General features: G+C 37.8%; 1 protein-coding gene across 2 annotated transcripts in view; it reads right to left on the minus strand.

Moving 5' to 3' along the window:
• The window catches only part of LOC306637872 (phospholipid scramblase 1-like), a 25,663-nt gene continuing 6,226 nt past the window's right edge, over positions 1-19,437 (minus strand). For both annotated transcript variants that reach the window (XM_079100709.1, XM_079100710.1), the window contains exons 3-9: positions 17,231-17,311; positions 13,189-13,460; positions 11,283-11,325; positions 8,218-8,438; positions 7,939-8,100; positions 2,978-3,139; positions 1-182 (exon numbers count right to left, since the gene is read on the minus strand). In XM_079100709.1, coding sequence (XP_078956835.1) covers positions 150-182; positions 2,978-3,139; positions 7,939-8,100; positions 8,218-8,438; positions 11,283-11,325; positions 13,189-13,460; positions 17,231-17,311 — 974 coding nt within the window. In that variant the 3' untranslated portion in view covers positions 1-149. The remainder of the gene's footprint in view (positions 183-2,977; positions 3,140-7,938; positions 8,101-8,217; positions 8,439-11,282; positions 11,326-13,188; positions 13,461-17,230; positions 17,312-19,437) is intronic.

Here is a 19,437-nt window from a genome sequence, read left to right on the forward strand (position 1 = left end):
TGAACATCACAGTTTTATTCATACACATACGAGTACTTTCAATAAAGAAAAGAAAACCACTGAGTTTTCCTTTTCAGTAGCCTCAAACAGTATGCAGCTCCCCGCAGTTTTCTGAGGATACATTCATTAATCCATCACACTTCTAATTTTCAATCCTGGTTTCTTTCAAAAAACATAAAGTCCTGTAAAGGAGCAAAAAATATGGAAATGAATTTTTAGCAGCAGCTGAGATCAGTTCTCAGGTACATAAAGCTAAAGACCTGACCACACACAGTTACCGTATCTGTTAAATAAGAAAAAATGAAGTGTAATAAGCAAATCAGGGAAAAGTTGACAACTGTGTAAACTCTGCTTTCACCTCTCCATTCTCAAGTAAATTCTGACTCCATTTATTAATACCTGTATGCATTTAACAGTCTCCTCATTCTCTGATTGCTACTTCTGTCATTCCCTTTGAAATCTTTCTTCTAATCTGTCTTCCTCACATTTTCATAGTCCTTCTCTGTAACATAACTTCTGTGGAGATACTGCACCACATCAGATTTTGGGAATGGTGATGGCCATCTCAGAATGTAGTACAGACAGAAGTTTGTTTCCCAGGTTCATCAAACCGGTGTCCCCTGCTTATATCATTCCAAGAAACAAGGGTTTCTAGCTAGACGCTTTCTTCTACGATGTCAGTCAAATTCTGTGGATTTCATTTCTCGTATCTATTCTTTTCCTTTACCCAGCAGAGGTGACCATTGGCCCTTCCCACCAACCACTGGCCTTACACTACTGCAATTTTACCTCTGTTCAATCCCTTTTTGCATGTGACACCAATATTGATCTTTCTAAGGGACGGATTTACAACTATTTCATTATGCCTAGTTTTAAAACAACCATTAACTACATAATTTTCAATGAATCAATCTGTGTCTAGGAAAAGTTGCCTCATTTAAAAAGTTCTTTAAAAAATTTAAATGGACACAAAAGCTACATTTATGGGTTCCACTTTTCAAGACAGCTATACATTGTGTCATGTCAGGTTAAACATTACTATTTTCTCAAACAATGAGAATTTCTTTGTAGTGAAAACATTCCAAATCCCCTTTTCTAGCTTTCCTGAAATATGTAACATGTTATTGCTCTGTACAGTCATTTTAGTGTTTAGTGTTACACCAGGACTCACTTGTTCCTTTTTAACTATATCTTAAGGTTCTTCAGAAAGAGACCCCAGAAATTTCCTGATAATCCTCTACCGCTTCCATCCCCATTTCCCATCAATCTAAACAGTCCCAGATTTCTTTCTTCCCCTGAATACACCTTACCTTTCACACTATTAAGTTTCCTTAAGGTTAAGGTTAAATTTACTTTTTAGGGAGAAAGAACACTTACTGAAGAACAGTTTTTTTTTTTTTTCCACATATGGAAAATAATAATTTGTTTCTACTTAAATTTTATTATAGACAGTATTAAGCATATCCCAAACTCGAAATAACATAAAAATCCCCAGCAACTGCTTATCCAGCTCATAATGATTACTATGACCACTCTTACTTCATCTATTACTCCATCCTCTAGATTTCTTTTTCCTCACACTGGTTATTTCAAAACAAACCCATGATATCAAAACATTTCATGATGGAACACTTCATTATGTCTCTCTAAAATATATGAAATCTATTTTTATATATCATCATCATCATAATATCTAAACATCTTGATAATTCCTTCCTATCATCAAGTAGCCAGTCAATATTCAAATTTCCCTGATGTCTTACCAATGCCTTTTTATATAGGTTTGTTTGAATTGGTATCCAAACATGCTCTATTAACTGTACTAGGTTGGTGGCTCTTATGCCATCTATTTTATCTTTTTTATTTACCTTAACACTTATTTGTTGAAGGAATTTGGATATATATATATATATATATATATATATATATATATATATATATATATATATTGTGTGTGTGTGTACTGGGGATTGAACCCAAGGATGCCTAACCACTGAGCCACATCCCCAGCTCTTTCTATATTTTATTTAATTGCTAAATTGCTTAGGGTTTCACTAAACTGCTGAGGTTGGTCATCCTCCTGCCTCAGGCTCCCAAACCACTGGGATTACAGGTGTGCACCACCATGCCAGGCTTGGAACTGGATCCTTTTTGCTGTACATTCTCTCAAAGATTTCATCCCCAAGTCAATGTTTAAGATAAGCACGTAGTGTTTCAAACTTTGGTTACAATGTAATCATCTCAGAGATCTAAATAGATTGAAGAGATTCCAGTTCAAATAGATTTAGGTGCAATCTGAACATGGGTAGTTTGAAAGATACCCAGGTATAGTGTGCAGCTGAGGTGAAGAATTATTTCTCTGTGCCCATTAGCTTTCCTGAAATATGCAGCATTACCCATTAACTTGGGTAATTTTGGAATCATCTACACATATTTTTGATTCCATGCTTTTGACTTGGTTGAACTGAGGTATGATCTGGTATTTGGGTTTCAAAAGATTTAAAATCACTGCTCTTTCCCACATACTTCCTATAAATTGGTCGTTGGATCCAGAAGTTCAATTGTAGTGTCTACTCTTGTTGCTGTTTATACTTCTATCTTATGATTTTTTACAAATGAGTCCAAGATAAAAGTTTTCCTGTTTAATAAAGATTGTTTTCCCACTTAAATTTAAAACAGATTCAACATCTTCCCCAAAGCACTAATTGTGTGCTTTGAAAGGAAAGCTCAAAGACCTCAGCACAAGACACAAAGTCCTCTTTTAGTCTTTTGAAAATGCATAGACCCTTCAGACAGAAACCAGTCCCCTGTGTATCCAGAGTGTTAGGATCAAATAGAATTTCGACCTAGGATGAACTGGGAACCTTTGCAGAAACCCATTAACTGGAGAAGGTCAGTGTGGAATACACGATTTACTGTCTCGTTTCAGAAGGATCCTAGGGAGACCTCTGTGACCAGGGTCGGTAGAAACACTCACGATGAGGAAGCAGGCACCAAGCATCACGGCTTTTATTTTCACATCGAGGTCTAAAGGGAATTGAATCCCAAAGTTATCGGCGTCAGTAAATGCCTCTCTCAAAAACCCAGTCCAGTGTTTGGAAATCTTGCCGACCAGAGACTCTTCATCAAGAGATTTAATCTGCATTGAAAAAAAAAAAAATAAAGTCTTAATAATTCCTAGAAAATTTACAGCAAAGCTATAAAATGACACAAGTAGTATCTTAAAATTCTGCCCATATGTCACCATGAACATGTAACCCATATTAGGTACATGGAGGCTCCCATATCTATTTATGGATAGGTGGAAAAAAATGTTTTATTGCACAGAAAAAAAATTACTGAAAGTAGTTTGCTGAAATATCTAAGATTCCTATTTTACCTTAAGATACATTATAATTCTTTTTTTGTTGTTGTTGTTGTTGTTGTTGTTGTACTAGGGATTGAACCCAGGGCCTTGTGCTTGTGAGGCAAGCATTCTACCAACTGAGCTATCTCCCCAGCCCAATACATTATAATTCAAATAAATCCAAAACAAAATTTAAGCAGAAAGGAATAAAAATACGAGATGCTTCCTTGATAAAATCTCTATAGGCCATGAAGAAGATAATTTGAAAGAAAAAACAACTCCCTATTAGATTTCTGCTTTAATAACTATGATGGCGAGCTTACTACCAGGCTCAGGGAGTATAGAAACAGGGCATGCTGGGAGCCTGGAGAAGACTGGCCACTTGAGTGAAGTAGGTGATCAACACACAGCTTGATGGGTTGCCCCAGGTTGGGGGAAAGGGATGACTTGGGGGTGTGATCAGAAAAATAAGAAAAAGGGTGGAGAAAAAAGTTCCAATGTCAAAGGTTCTGCTTTTGCACCTGTACCAGAGGAAAGCCCAGGACCATCGCAGAGCTGAGCAGATTGTGCCCAGACTAATGCCACTCAGGTGGCCAGGTGGGGGGCTGAATGACCCGACACTTCTCTAGTCATGCACACCTAGGACTCTGTTAAACAAGGAGGAGCTGAGTCCTTTTCAAATGTGCACGAGGTACCACAGGTACTAGCAAGGTATCCTGAGCCCCTGTTGCAGGCTGAGACCAACTAAGCAATCTGAGGAAAATATAAAGTGCTATCCCACTTCATTTGGGTGGAGGTAGATGGTATCTTAAAACACCTGAAGTACCCTTCTTACATGAAATCATGATGGCCTGGATCAGTGTTTATTGAACGTGCGTTTCATTTCGCTTCTTGTGTCAGCCCAGGATTCTTCCAGCTCATGACTGATCAGGCTTGGCCATGTGACTGTTTGACCAAGGTGTGTTTGCAGGTGACATGAAGAGTGTTTTTCAACCTGGCTAACTGGTTTGACCTGGCTCTTGATCTCTAGTGGAAACCAACGAGAAAATCTCATCCCACTAGCTGCTGTGGTTATAACCCTACAATGCACATACATGAATAGTACCTAGACCAAATTGCAATCTAAGTTGGAGCCTAGCTATATGCACAGAAGCACAGTCGACCTCCAGACCATAAGCATGAGAAGAAAAACTTCTGCTTTTGAGCCACTGAGTTTTAGTGGTTATGTGAGATGAGAGAAATATCATGGTAAACAAAGCCCAAACAAATTCTGTTAGTATTTTATCTGCAATAGCTGTCATTTAATTATTTGAAAACTTTATTCTACTTTTCAAATTCAAAATATTTTTTAAAATGAAAAATGGAGATGATAACTTGGCAGTCATAATCTCAATACTAAATTGATAAAGATGTTGATATTTGCCATTTTTGATTACTATAGCGAAAATTATAAATTAAACAGAATTTATGTCAAAAGTAGAAAATGTGAATTTTTTTGGCCTGGATAAGAAGTGTGAATAATAATCTCTAGCCAAAAAACTATTAGGACTAGAAAATTTCTAGCTCAATTTTAGGTAAATTTTAATATCAGAAAATCCCTATAATAAAATTTCGACCTCTGGAAATAACAAATTGGTATTATATTATAAAAATTTTAAATGCATATATTTAATATAAATAATTGGTGAATAATATTTTAAAAGGGAAATCTTCGGATCATCTCAAATATAAATGCAAAAAACTGAAGTGTAATATAGCAAATAAAACCTGGTTATGTATCAAGGGAATATAATGTAATAAATTGTGATATGTTACTGTAAATATGGTTGCTGATAAGATTTACAAATGAAGGATTTATATAACAGTTGGTATATCCTTAGATATGAAGACATTATAATTACTAAGCAATTCCATTCTCCTAACAACGTTATGAATTTAGACTTTGAACAGCTAAGACTAGATTGGGATGCCAGTTTCATGTGGCCATGTTTTTCCCATACCAAGAATCCTGGAAGGAGAAACTTTCATCTATATGGGACGGATGGTCCACTTGACTCTCCTACTCACCCTTGGGATGATGGTCTCACAGAATCAACTACCATCTGCATGGTGAAAACTCCCAACCTTTTCCTCTACATAACTAGGATCCAACATGACCTAAATAAAGATTAGTTTCCCACAAATCAACAGTCTACCCTCCAACCACATGATTCTTAACTTGGTCATTGGTATCTATTCGTTAGACTTCTCAGACATCTGACATCCAGAATAATACATGAGAATCATCTCTAAATTTTCTTTTTTTCACTCTTCATGGACATCAAATGCATGAATCAGCCACCCTCCATGCACCTAGGAAATGTATCTTGAAATAGTCTTTCCTTAGAGTGACTCCTGCTCATGCTGTTGATCTGGCTATTTAAAACTCCTTTCACTCAAAGTTCCCATGGCTATTCCTCATACAGATAATTTCTGCTTTGAAATGTCAACCTTCAAATCATAAACCCTATAGACAATGAATCAAATGACTGCGTCTCAATTCTGTCAAAGATGGTACCTAGATATTATCATTCTAGATGCATAGGAGAGAAATTAATTCATTACAAATAATGGCTGCTTTAAGGAATCCCCCGAAAATGGTTGCTGGATGCAATCTCGGTTCCTTAGCATTCAATATGAGAATTTCAAAATGCTTCTCCAGTGTTTTCGCTTATATCCTAAAATAAAATATATGCCAACTAAATTTGTTCACATCATTCCTTAACAGAGCAATTATTACTTTCCCTCTCTGACTCTATGGTAGACGTACCATCTCCTACATGCAGAACGATTATTTTCCATACCACTATATGAAGCTTTGCTACGTACATAATACACACTATACAAATCCCTTTACAACTTCCTTTTAAAAGTCTCTACATCACAAGTATTTTCTTAGAGTTTGCCCTCTGCATTGTTAGACTGGGAAGTCTCTAAGGGGACAGATTCACCTCACATAACCAGTTTCCAACAGAGGAAGTGCAACTCATATGGATAGAGAAGGAAACTGGTTAACTTACTAGAATAAAGCTTGATCAGGAAGATGTGGGGAGACTGCCAGAGCTCCCATATGACATCGTAAGTGAGTAGTCCTACTCAGCTTTAGTATGTTTTAGCCCATTCTCTGGAAAGGTGGGTCCAGTTTACCATACTTTCTGATTTTTCCAGAAGAAACAAGATATTGAGGTTAAGTTATAAAATCTCCCCATCTTTACACATTTGTGACCAAATGAATTGGATTATAAGTCGAGGCCATCTATTGGAGAACTGTTGTAGTGAGATTCTCCCATGTAGTAAATACACGAACATACTGTAGTTTCCAAAGGCTTAATCTGTACGGGGCCAAATCAGAGACCCAGAGCTGCACAATTCAGACAAGATACAGAATATAGTAAGGTCTGCTGATCTGCAAGTCATATATGCCATGACCCCCAAAGGAGCCTGAACCCACAGAGAGTAATGCATGCTATGTGTACTAGGTTTTTTATTACATGCCATACCTATGATAAGCTTTAATTTGTAAACTGGGCACAGTAAGAGATTAGTATTAGATTATTACTAATAATAAAATAGAAAATTACAGCTATATGCTATAATGAAAATTATGTGAATATGGTTTCCCTCTTTCTCACTCAAAATATCTTGGTGTCCTGTTCTGAACTGTCCTGTAGTGATGTAAGATCAGACAATGTCTACGGGACCAAAAGAGGTGCAATCACTGAGGGAGGCACTATGACAATTAGCATACTACGCAAGGGTTCGTGAACACAAGCTGTGGGAGCTAGCTGCTCTGATAACCAAAGATGACTAATGGGTCAGTTACTAGTGACTCTCACACAGCGAGAGTGCCTTACAAGAGGGTGACCCACATCCAGCTGGACGGAGCAGGGAGGCATGAGATTTCATTACACTGCTCTGAATGGCATGCAATTTAAAATTTAGAAATTGCATATTTCTAGAAAGTTTAATTTAATATTGTCAGGCCACAGTGGACTGTGGATAACTGCATGCAGAAATTGAAACTAGAAAAAAGGAAGCATTGGTAGCCACTGGTTTTATATTAAAAGTTAAAAAAAAAATAAGAAACAAAAAAACAAAAACCCTCTCTTTGTATAACTGGGCTCTTTGTAAGAACTCAAAGATGTCTGGCCTTCTGGACATGACCTAGAACAGTTATGGCCGGTGACAAAGATTGAGGAGGGATCCCTGGTCTCAGGCAATCAGACTTAACATGATAAGGTTTAGCATTCTATTTAAAGCAGATACCATATGGCATCAATACACAGAAACTACCATGTTTAAGTGTCAGATATTTTGCTTATTTTTATTTGACTACATCTTATTTGACTACATTTTATTTGACATCTCTGCTTCTTCTTCTTTTTTTCCCATTTAGTATAATCAATACTGACCTGTAGAGTAGCAACCGTGACTCTGACTAAAGTTAGATGTGTGAGCACATTACCTCTCTTTTGAGGTATCAGAGCACAATACTTAGTCAGTGTGTCTTAGGTTAGGAATGCAAATCTTATAAACATTATGACTTTTCTTACCTCAAAATCAATATCTGAACAACAACTGCACACAACACACGGACCAACAACTTTCAGTACGTCCTCTCTTTTCTCATTCTGAATTGTAAACTTGGGCAGACATGGGTGCCAGTTCTGAGCAACATAACCTATGGGTATCCCAGGAGGAGCTTGTACTTCTATCTACAAAAGCAAAAGAATGTATGTAAATGTGATAACCATCTTACTGTGGTCAGTTGTAAAAAGGGTGAAAATGCTTGCTGAACTCTTTACAGACTGCCCTGGTCACTGCACACTGACCTCCTGAAGGCAGCAGGGACAACAGCAGCTGCCACAGGCTAGTGGCCTCTGCAGGGTTATGACTTCTTGACCCAAATTATCAAGAATCCTCAAGGTAAAAGGTCTCGATGGTCCAAAGCAATTTCGGGTACAGCAGTCATTTTCTTCCACTGCAAAGTATACCCTCTGTCCAAGACTGTTCTTGATTTCATACTTGTTGTTAGTTTCAAAACCTGTTAAGACTAAAGACACAAAGAGGAAATTATAATTACCATTGTGTTAAGAATGTTGAATCTTGGGCTGGGGTGGCCTGCTTGCCTAGCATGCGTGGTGCTGGATTTGATCCTGAGCACCACATAAAAATAAAGGTATTTAAAAATAAAGGTATCGTGATCACCTACAACTGAAAAAAAAAAAAAGAACTTGGAACCCAGTCTAAGATGTTACCATATCCAGCTATATCAATTTTGCAAGATATCCCAAGTAGTACAAGAAAGAGGGCAAAGAAAGATGTTTAGGGATGAACCAGACCAATAAAACAAAAAAGGCAAAAGAGGAAAGGTTATTAAAGTAAGAAAAACTCAAAGAGATATGTGTGTACTTTGAGTAAAAGTGAGAGGTGTGGGATCGATGTAAACATGTAAGAATGGACAGAGTGGAAATAGGAGGTGAATCAGAAGATCACACGGGGCCCAGTGCACCTCGTTGAGCTCAGCAGATGGAGCTGAGTACTGGACAAGGAGGAAGGTGCCTGGCTACCAGGGTTCAAACTCGTCGGCTCGCTAGACCATGCGCATCCCAAGTGCATTCTGCACCTTTAGGGGGGGCTAACCTCCCCATGAGGAAGACAGAGGGATGCGACATGATGACCTCTCACCAATGATGGAGATGGTATCTCACCAATGGCCCCCTCATATTGATCCACACACTGGAAACCTCTGTTTTTCAGAGTCAAGAAGGAGCAGTTAATATTCCCTTGTGGACAGGCTCACATACTTGGGTCACAGTATGTCAGAAGACCGGCCAAAACAAAAAGTGATTAAAAGAAATACATGTAGGCTCAGAACACTCTCTCATGTCTGCACGCAAGGACTTCTAGGAGGACAGAGACGTCCGTCAAAAATCCTAGCACCACAAACTTGGTAGGATTCAGAGTCCTGAGCTCTGCAATTATTAGACCCCATCTGCCAGTTAAATGTTTGGTGAGGAGAAAAGTAGCTTTGAGAGGGTGTTTATTATTATGCTTCATTAGGGTCTTAATCTCAGAAATCTTCGACTTGTTTATTTGTTGAATAGCATGGGTTTATATAATCTAGGATTTTCCTCAAAAGATCAAAACAAAACAAAACAAAATAATTCCATGTTCCTATGTTTCTTTTCTGTTAAGTTTTGAATTGAGGAAAAATAATGTAAGTACCTAATATGCTCAGATACTAACAGAAACTGAGCAATCTTCATGTTATTTACACAATTTGTAACATGAAAAAAAATTAGACTTTATATTGGGCAAAAAAAGAAAACAGAAATTAAGGACATCTCTTTTTTTTTTTGGTACTGGGGATTGAACCGGGTGCTTAACCACTGAGCCAGCTCTTTTAATCTTTATATTTTGAGATGGTCTTCTTAAGTTGCTTTAGCCTTGTTAAGTGCGGAGACTGATCTAAAACTGAAGAATTAAATACTAGTAAATTTGAAAACTACATTTCGAAATGAAGTTATATGACATATTCACAAATATTTAAAATACTTATAAATCTAAAAAGAGATAGTAAGCTATATATTATACAATATATGGTATCTGGCTATGTGGATTTTATGACTTAAATAACATAAAACACAAAATAAAACATTTTCAACAATTCAGAATAGACATTTACCAACAATAAAGAACTCTCTTCTAGAGAAAAGTTAAGAGAAACTAAACAAAATGATGAACAATACAAATACCTAATAATGGACATTATTTATAACTTAAATGTCATAGGTGACAATTGTATAATTTAATAAAATCCATTATTCTGCTTGCAGAGTTCACTTTCTAATTTCTGCCCTTGAAAAGGGACTTTGCAAAAGGTGAAGATGGATTGAATGGATTCTATAAACCAGCTGAGTTTCCATCATCCTCTGATGTACGAGATGGTTCCTGCATCTCCTTGGGTCTCACTCCCTGGTAGCTGCCCTGAAGGATCTAGTGACATTCCAGGTTTATTCCTGCACCTGGGAGCCCTGGATTCCTGGAAGCATCTGGATGCCCACCCAGGAGCAGTAATACTCTTGCAGGAAGAGGCCTTCAGATCTGAAGTGCCCCAGTGCCCCTGCACCCCAGTGGGTAACACACAGCCCACGGAACACATGTTCCACAGGGTTCATCTGATTTCCCAAGAGAAACTGTGGGCACAAACAATAATTTTCTAAAACATCCCTATCTTGCTGACTGTGGTGGCACACACTTGTAATCTCAGCAATTTGGGAGACTAAGGCAGGAGGATTGCAAATTTGAGGCCAGCTTCAGCAACACAGAGAGAACCTCAGCAATTTAGATTCTGCCTCGAAATAAAGAAGAAAATATCTGGGGGTGGGGAGACTTGGGGTGTAGTTCAGAGGTAAAGCTCATCTGGGTTCAATACCCAGCAGCAAAACGTCTCCATATGAATTCACAAAGATCAATCACTTAGGAGATGCACTAAGGAAGCTGAAGTATTGCATGTGATTCTGTCCCGTTCTCAAGGTGATCTCAAAAGTTGGGAGAAAACAACGGAAGTGGTAAAAATCCAGTAAAATGATAAAAACTTTTAGTGATATAAAAAGAGACGAGCAAGTAAGTCTTGATTGTTTCCTTCCAATATCCATATCTAATACCTGCATCATAAGAGCAGATACCCACCATACTAATATTTACCATTTGGTGCCTAATTTTCAGAAATGAATTGCTGATCATGTTCGTGATGGATTATGGTGAAATTTAAAATAGACACTTAAAAAATGATCTACTGTTTCACATGAGTGAGAGTGCTGTATTTGTGGTGACTGATAATGCATAAACCTTTCCTTTTTCTAGAAATATGATCAATACAATGAAAACCTACCTTCCAGAAGTTCAATTTGCTGATGAACCAGAATCTGATCTATCTGTTATAGGAAAAAAAAATTAACATGATAAATTATCAACATTTAATATTATTGATATTTAGTAATCTATATTACTGTTCAGTGTAACACTGTAATTAATATTTTCAATTGGTAAAATTTTATTAACAATTTTCACCATCAATGTGGGAAAACTAAGACCAAATAAAATTGTCTTACACTGAAAAAAAAAAAAAAAAAAAAAAACAACTATAATGTTCTTTGAGGAAGAGGCTCAAGAGAGATGGATACTTTTTAACCACTTACAAAATTTTTTTTCCTGATGTTTCAAAATTTTAAGTGTATTTGATATCATCAGTTGTAGTCACAGATAATTTCATCTCTATATTTTATGAGTTCCTGAGTTTTCTTTTTCTTTCTTTTTTTTTTGCAGTGCTGGGGATCAAACCCAGGGCCTTGTGCTTGCAAGGCAAGCACTCTACAGACTGAGCTATCTCCCCAGGCCCTTTCCTAAGTTTTCAAATAAGTATTTCAGTGTTTTTAAAAATACATGATAATGACCAAAATTTCCTATTTTATGTGCTTCTTCAAAACATTATGAAAAATTAAATTACTACAGAGTGAGTCAAAAAGACCCCTGAATGACTAAGCACTGGCTAGACATGGTAAGAATACTTGTTCTCATGGGCATTGATTGGATGCTCAGCACTTCTTATTCCTACGTCACCTACCTGATTCCTCACACTAAATAAATGTTCAACTTCATATTGCTGAAATTCATATCCTGTAGTACAGTAAAATTCTGGCCTTTTGGGATTTTTTTTTTTTTTTGTTGTTTTTTTCCTTATTGGTAGCGTTTATAAAACTGGGCCTTCCAAGGATCAAAAGCAGCATTATAAATTCGTACTTTTATTGGGTATAAAAATTTTATTTTCGATATAAAATCTGAACTCTTTGTTTGGTATCATTTATTGAAACTTGGCAATAAACTTTATTTAAAGTTTTTCCTTTATTTAATTCCAAAGAAACTATTTAGTATTGAATGACAAGCACAGTGTTTGGTAACAAAATCCAGGTTAAACAGCCAATGCAAAGTGTGTAATTTCTCTTAGCTCACTTTCCTCTTCTGAAAAATGCTGTTAATTTATATAATGTTATAGACTCTTTATAAGGAGTAAGATAATACATGTATTATGCTTAGGACAAATACTGGAAAATAGTGCTTAAAATATTTGCAATTGGTACTTTAATAGTTCTTAAAAATATTTGCTATTGGCTCTTCAGGTTTAATTCAAGGTCACAGAAAACACGATTACCCAGACATTTGTGCTTTGACTAAAAAGTGAACCTCACTGAGAATTTACCGAAAACCAAGGCTTCTTTGCCTGGCTTGCTCCAAGCGGCTCAGCAACGCTTCTCACGCTTACAGCCCAACCAGCGGGAGGAAAGACACGTACACTTCAGAGGTTCATGAAGCAGCTTCCTCTTTATTCAAATAACACCCTCAATATATAAGCAGTCTCATGCATGAGCAATTGTAACCAGATATGTCCATTCAATCCTGTTAAAGGTCAAGCGATCACTTGCTCCATCATAAATGTAAAGTATATCTGTCCACGCCCTAGGCGGCTGAACTGATTATCATGCAGCCAATGGTAAAAATGCTTCCTGCCAGTTCTCCATGCATAATCAGGACGCCTTTTGCTCTCTGCCAGTCGCCATCTTTAGATGCACGTGGCGTAACCCTGGGCCCGGTTTTGCCCGCCACAAGAATTAGAGTCATCTGCCAGTGAAAATGTTGTTTTGCCACTTTCAAATGTGGTGAAGTATTCATCTGTTACCCTAGTTATACAAGCTGGAAGCACAGGTTGGTCTTTCATGAGTATTTTATGCATCTGAACTTACCTGAGTTAAATATTCCAATCCGGGTGGGCAGTCCAGGGGAGGGGGCGGTGCAGGCATCCATGGTGTCCCTGCAGGTCCACCTGGCTGGCTTTGGACAGGGAAGCCCACTGGGCCAGCACCTGTATAGCTGGCTGGTGGGATTGAGTAGCCAGCCTGAGGACCTGGATAGGCACTCTGGGGACCTGGGTAGCCAGCCTGGGGACTTGGATAGGCACCCTGGGGACCTGGGTAGCCAGCCTGGGGTCCTGGGTAGCCAGTGTGTCCTGGAGGTCCTGAAACAGGAACCAGTGAAGTAATGTGTATCTGCACAGAAAACTGGAATCATCAACCCATTTATAAGTACCCCAGTTCTCTACGAACTGACCTCTAAATTCAGAAATCCAGTATCTGTGAAGTTTATTTTTTTTTAATCTTTCAAGTTTTTCAGTCCAACATCTGTGGTTTCATACCCACTCTCTTTTTGAGGGTGGTGGGCTGAGAAAAGAGCTGGCATGGCTGCTGCCTGTACCAACCAAAACTTAGATGGAAAGAAAAAAAACTTGAATACGTGAAAAAGTAAAGGAAAATAAACTATGACCTCGAGTCACCTACACAAACATCCTGACAGGCCTTCGTGGACAGGAAAGACGGCATGGGAGGAGAGCCAAACTAAAGTCCTGGGCCGCCATTTCAGGAACCAAAGCACCTGGGCGCCATTTCAAGAACAAAGAACAAGGCAATTCTGGAATTCTAACAAAAGGTATGTCCTGGGTCTGTAGACCTGGGATTGCAGGGTTTTTTCTCTTTCCCTAAGGGATCTTTGAAAAGCTTTGGAGATATTTTTTATTTGTCACAGCTGGAGACAAGTGTGGTGTCTGGTGGGTAGAAGGCAGGGATGCTGCACAACATCGTGAAGTACCCAGAACAGTTTCCTGGAAACAAAGAAGGGTCCAACCCAAAATATTACCGTGCCACTGTTGAGAAATCCAGATACAGAGGTAAAGGTATGTCTTCCTTCTAGTACATTCTACATACTTATCTGGATTAACAGTTTGCCTGGAGTTTTAGTCCACAGTATATGCATCAATAAAGTCTCTATCCATTAAAAACCCATAACACCATTCTGATATTTAGAAATTTAAATTTCACAATTTAGCACCCAATGTGCTCTCTGGAAATGGGGAAGGCAAATGTTGTGAGAGGCAAAATTCTTTGGAGTAGTTCATAAATACCAGAAAAAGACATTTTGTAGGCCTATACTCTACATTCTCTGAATGTGTGATTACAACAAAGCTTTATAAGCTTATTCACCCGGAGCAGGAATTTCAAAGATTACAATATACTTTCCAAGGACTATGTTTCCCTGTATTTTATCATCAAAAGTCATGTAAGACTGAATACTCAGAACAGGCAATTTATAAATACTTTTAAAGGAACACTTCTGACAAAATTCACATACCTTTAAAATTATGACTAATGGACTGGGGGTGTGAATCAGTGGTAAAGCACCTGTCTAGCAGGTACAAGGCCCTGGGTTCAGTTTCCAGCACCACAAAACTAACTAACTAAATAAATAAATCAAATTATTGAATCAGTGTAAACAACGAAATCTAACAACAGAATGAATCTCATAATAGTGTTTTTAAATTAAGATTTTATAATCTATTTCTTCTATACTGAATAGACACTTAGAGGGATAAATCTGTCACTAACTCTGTTGTACAATTGAGGGATACAGCTATCCATGGGGAACCAACTCTCTGTGGGCTAAGAGTCAACTTCTGGGAGACAAAGAAAAGATTTCATATGGTGTCATGGAGAAAATGTGGGGAGATGGCAGCAGAGGAGGCTACTTTAGACAGGTCTAATTTACTTTGGGCCAAAAGATGACAAGGGAAATATTTCATGTAAGGATCTGGTAAGAAAATCCTGAGACTGCAAATTGGTGCAACCATTATGGAAAACAGCATGGAGGTTCTTCAGAAAACTTGTAATGGAATCACCATTTGACCCAGCTATATTCCTCTTTGGTTAATACCCAAAGGAATTAGAATCAGCATACTGCAGTGATGGAATACTACTCAGTCTTAAAAAAATGAAATTATGGTATTTGCCAGTAAATGGATAGAGCTGGAGAATAACATGCTAAGCAAAATAAGCCAATCTCCCAAAACTAAAGACTGAATACTTTCTCCAATATGCAGATGCTAACTCACAATAAGGGAGTGGGGCTAGGGAAAAACAAAGGTACTATGGATTAGTAAGAGAGGACTGAGGGAGGGGAAGGGGTATGGGGGGGAGGAAGGATAGTAGAATGAATCAGACATTATCACCCTATGTACATATATGATTACATGACCAGTGTGATTCTACATCATGTATAACCAGAAGAATAAGTTATACTCCATTTATGTATAATGTGTCAAAGTGCGTTCTATGATCAGGTAAAACTAATTAGAAAAAAAAAAAAAAAAAAAGAAAAGAGAGAAAAGGAAAAAGAGAAGAAATCTCCCAGGAAGATGGAAGGCAAATATAAAAACCCTGACTTTGGGAATGAATGTGGAATGCTTGCAAACAGAAGAAGGACAGTAAGAAAAGGAGTGGCCCTCAGTAGAATAGGAAACAGTTCATCCATCTGGTGAGCTGGGGAGGGGTGGTCAGGAGCTGCTATTTTCTTCCATGTGTAATTGGCAGGCATTGGAAGATTCTCAGAAGAGTGAGTTCCCTGATGTCACTTGTCTGTTACAAAGTGTTGAACCTTAGGATTCACAATGGGAAACACAGAGGCAATCCTTGTCCCCCTTGCCTAAAGGGACAGAAAACTTTGCATGCACCCTATGCCAGGGAGCTCTAGTACCAGTATGACTTTCTAGTTGGAATTGGAGACAGATGTTTTGAAGTAAGGGGCCGGGGGTTTTATACCTACATATGCAAGAAAGTAGTTATTGAGATGCGGGGAGGGAAAGGGAAAGGGAAGGTGTAGGGAGTGTTTCCCTGAGGGATCCACTCTCAGTCACGCTCTGAAAGATTGGCAGGAGTGGAAAAGGCCAAGGACACAGAACATTCCAGAGAATAGTCCCTGCACAGTAACATGCATAGGCCTTTAAAGATCTGAAAGATGGCCAATCTAGCTGAACAGCAGAGAGCCAGCTTTAAGAAGCCGTCAAAGTGAGAGGAGGGTAAAGCTCCCAGGACCTGGTTTTGCCCCTTATTCCAAGAGTAATGAGGAGTCAGTGAAGTAGAGCTGAACGCATCTGTGACTTGAACAGATTCACATTTTTAAAGATCACAGGAGATAAGTCAAGGGGAAAGTGGAAATGTGAGCTAATTGAATATATTATTGGAGCAATTATAATCTTCTCAAGACTCTTAGAGAACATGGTTGGTTATTCCTTAAATCAAAGGATTAAGCATATAGGATTACCTGAAATATGGATAACTATCTTACTTATATAAATCCAAATTGATTGAACGTAACTATCAATAACTGTCACTTACTACTTGCATTATGCTCATAGTTTTCTTTGTATTTGCATTTATCTTCCAAAGCAAACTGAATTAGAGAAAGTATTATCCCCAATTATAGGTATGAAAAGTGAAGATTTGAGATATGGCAACTTGTTTAGGCCACCACACAGTTATTCATCCAGGATGCAGAACTTGAAACCTGAGCCAAATTATCTTGCCTCAGTTTTTCCACATGAACAAAGGGGATAATCAACAGTACGGTGGTCTTTCAGCATGCAGGAGGATTGTTCCTAGGATCCCCTTGGGATACCAAAGCCAAAAATACTCAAGTCCTTGAGCATATGACCTATGCAAATCCTTGCATATATTTTAAGTCATCTCTAGATTATGTATAATACCTCACACAATGTAAATCCTATGTAAACAGTTGTTACAATATATTATAACGATGAGGAAGAAGTCAGTACAGAGGCGATTACTTTAAAGCAATTTTAAGAAAAAGAACAACTAAAAAACTGTCCCCCTTACTCTTCTCCTTCTGTCCCTTAGGAATATCAATTGTTTAGTATTACTTTCTTTTAATCAAATATTTTACCTTGGAATGATGCTGGTGGATATGAAGGAGAATATCCAGCTGGCAAATTTGTTCCTGGTTGGGGAGTACCAATTTGCACGTCTGAAATTCAAACAGAGGTAAATGTATGTTTGCTAAAATAAAGTATATATTAGGAAGCAAAAAGGCATTGTCCTTAGATAATATTCACTGGTGTGGTTTTATGCTGTACTGAAATAGGCAAAATAAATTCACTTACCCTAAGTTGTATCTGTTATCAGAGCTAATTTTTTTCAAATATGTTTGAGTGTTCAGTTCCAGGTTTTGATTTTGTGGTATTAGGAAAAAGATAGTTTTAAAACCACCTGCAGTGTATGAAGAAAGCAATAAATAAAACTAACTGGACGTGGCGATGGTAATGGGAGGATTATGGAAGATTTTAAAGGTATCTATAATTGTTGCTACCACAATTAGTTTTTTTAAAAAATTAAAATAAGCTTGTACTTCAGTATTTATCTATTTTATGCCTACTCTGAAACTACACTAATAAGGTTGAAGTATATGAACTTTCCAGAATAAAACTGATTCTGACCGTGTTTAATTACCATAAACTAACATTCTTCTGTTATCTGCTAATTATCTGCTTGAATAGTCTTAATACATGCACAAGCATTTCACCTTCCTAGTTCCTTATATTCTTTTCTCTCAGCAATTCATTTATCTAACCAACCTGTCAATAAATATTTGCTGAGTCTCTCCTGTGTCACCCATTGGGTTGGGCTCTGGGGCCACGGTGGCCCTGCCTTCACGGAAGTGATGTTCTAGAGGACACTAAACTTACATTATCCTTGCCTCTACTTCCTTATGGGTTGCTAACTGGAAATTCAGAACTGTTTGTTTTTGGCTCATGGAGACAAGGTGCAGATATAGAAGGAAATATTAATTGAACATTCGATCTTATATTTTTGGCACGTGTTTCTATTATGAACTTTCTGTAATTTTACTGGCTTATCAAGAAGCAGCCTGCACTGCACCGCCCCCCATTTTCCTACCTTCAGCAGAATGTAGCCGCAGAAACTGGGCACATTCAAACAACAAAGAACTCCCTACCTGAATAAGGCTTCTCCTTAGACAGACACCACAACAGGTCTCAAATTCCCACAGATCTCTGATAAGCTATAGGTTATTTCATCTAGACCCCTTCTCTTCTGTTTCTCAGCTTAGGTGAGTGGCCCAGTTCCCTAGTTCTCCAGCCTTTAGGATCCTGCCTGCAGCCTCCACTTCCAATTTGAGTTAGGAAGCAACAGGATCAGACTCAGAATGGATCTCAAGGAAGCACATTCCAAGTCTGACTTAAAGATCTACCCTTAACTGGCATGTCACATTTTGGCACCTCTTAATAGGCACCATTGTTTGAGCAATGTAAAACTCACACACACACACACACCTTCTCAAGAGGAGGCAGATTCAGGAAATTGGACTTCATCACCTCAAAGGAGGCAGATTCGGGGAAATCGGAACTCGTCATCTCTGAGTTTGGGTACCAGTGCCACGAACCTAATTCAGGATGACCAGGAGGAATTCACATTCACACACACACACAAAGTGAACAGGCAGATGTTCGTGTAGATCAAAGAGAATGCAAAGAGAATAGGAATTAAGGTCTATTTCTGTAGTTTTGAAGTGCAACATAGGACTATCACATTGTCTTGAAGATATCTTATATCTCCATATATGTATATACATATATTTATGTGCATATTTATTCACATATGTATACATATTTTATTTCACATAGAATTATATACATGAAACTTAAAAGTGGCCATAACCGTGGGCAAACAAATCGTTCTTAATTGAAATGACGGTATCTCAAAGCTTATAGTATATGAAACATGTTACATTTATACAAATTTTCTTTGGTGGGGGGCACTGGGGATTGAATCCAGGGATTCTTTACCACTGAACTACACCCCCAGACTTTTTTGTGTGTTTTCTGAGACAGGGTCTTGCTTAGTTGCTAAGGCAGCCCTCAAACTTGAAATCTTCTTGCCTCTATATAAACCTACATTTTAAAAGCTTAATTAAGTTTTACAAATAAAATTAAATCAATACAGCAGACATTAAGGAAATATCACAAAATCTCACATGGGGAATGTAAGGAACATGAAGATTATCTAATGCATTGATGGGGGCTGACATTGCAATGAGAGACAAATACGTTTTTGGCTATCTCCATAAAAATAAAA

This window comes from Sciurus vulgaris, assembly GCF_902686455.1.
Source record: "Sciurus vulgaris genome assembly, chromosome: 10".
Classification (NCBI taxonomy): Eukaryota; Metazoa; Chordata; class Mammalia; order Rodentia; family Sciuridae; genus Sciurus; species Sciurus vulgaris.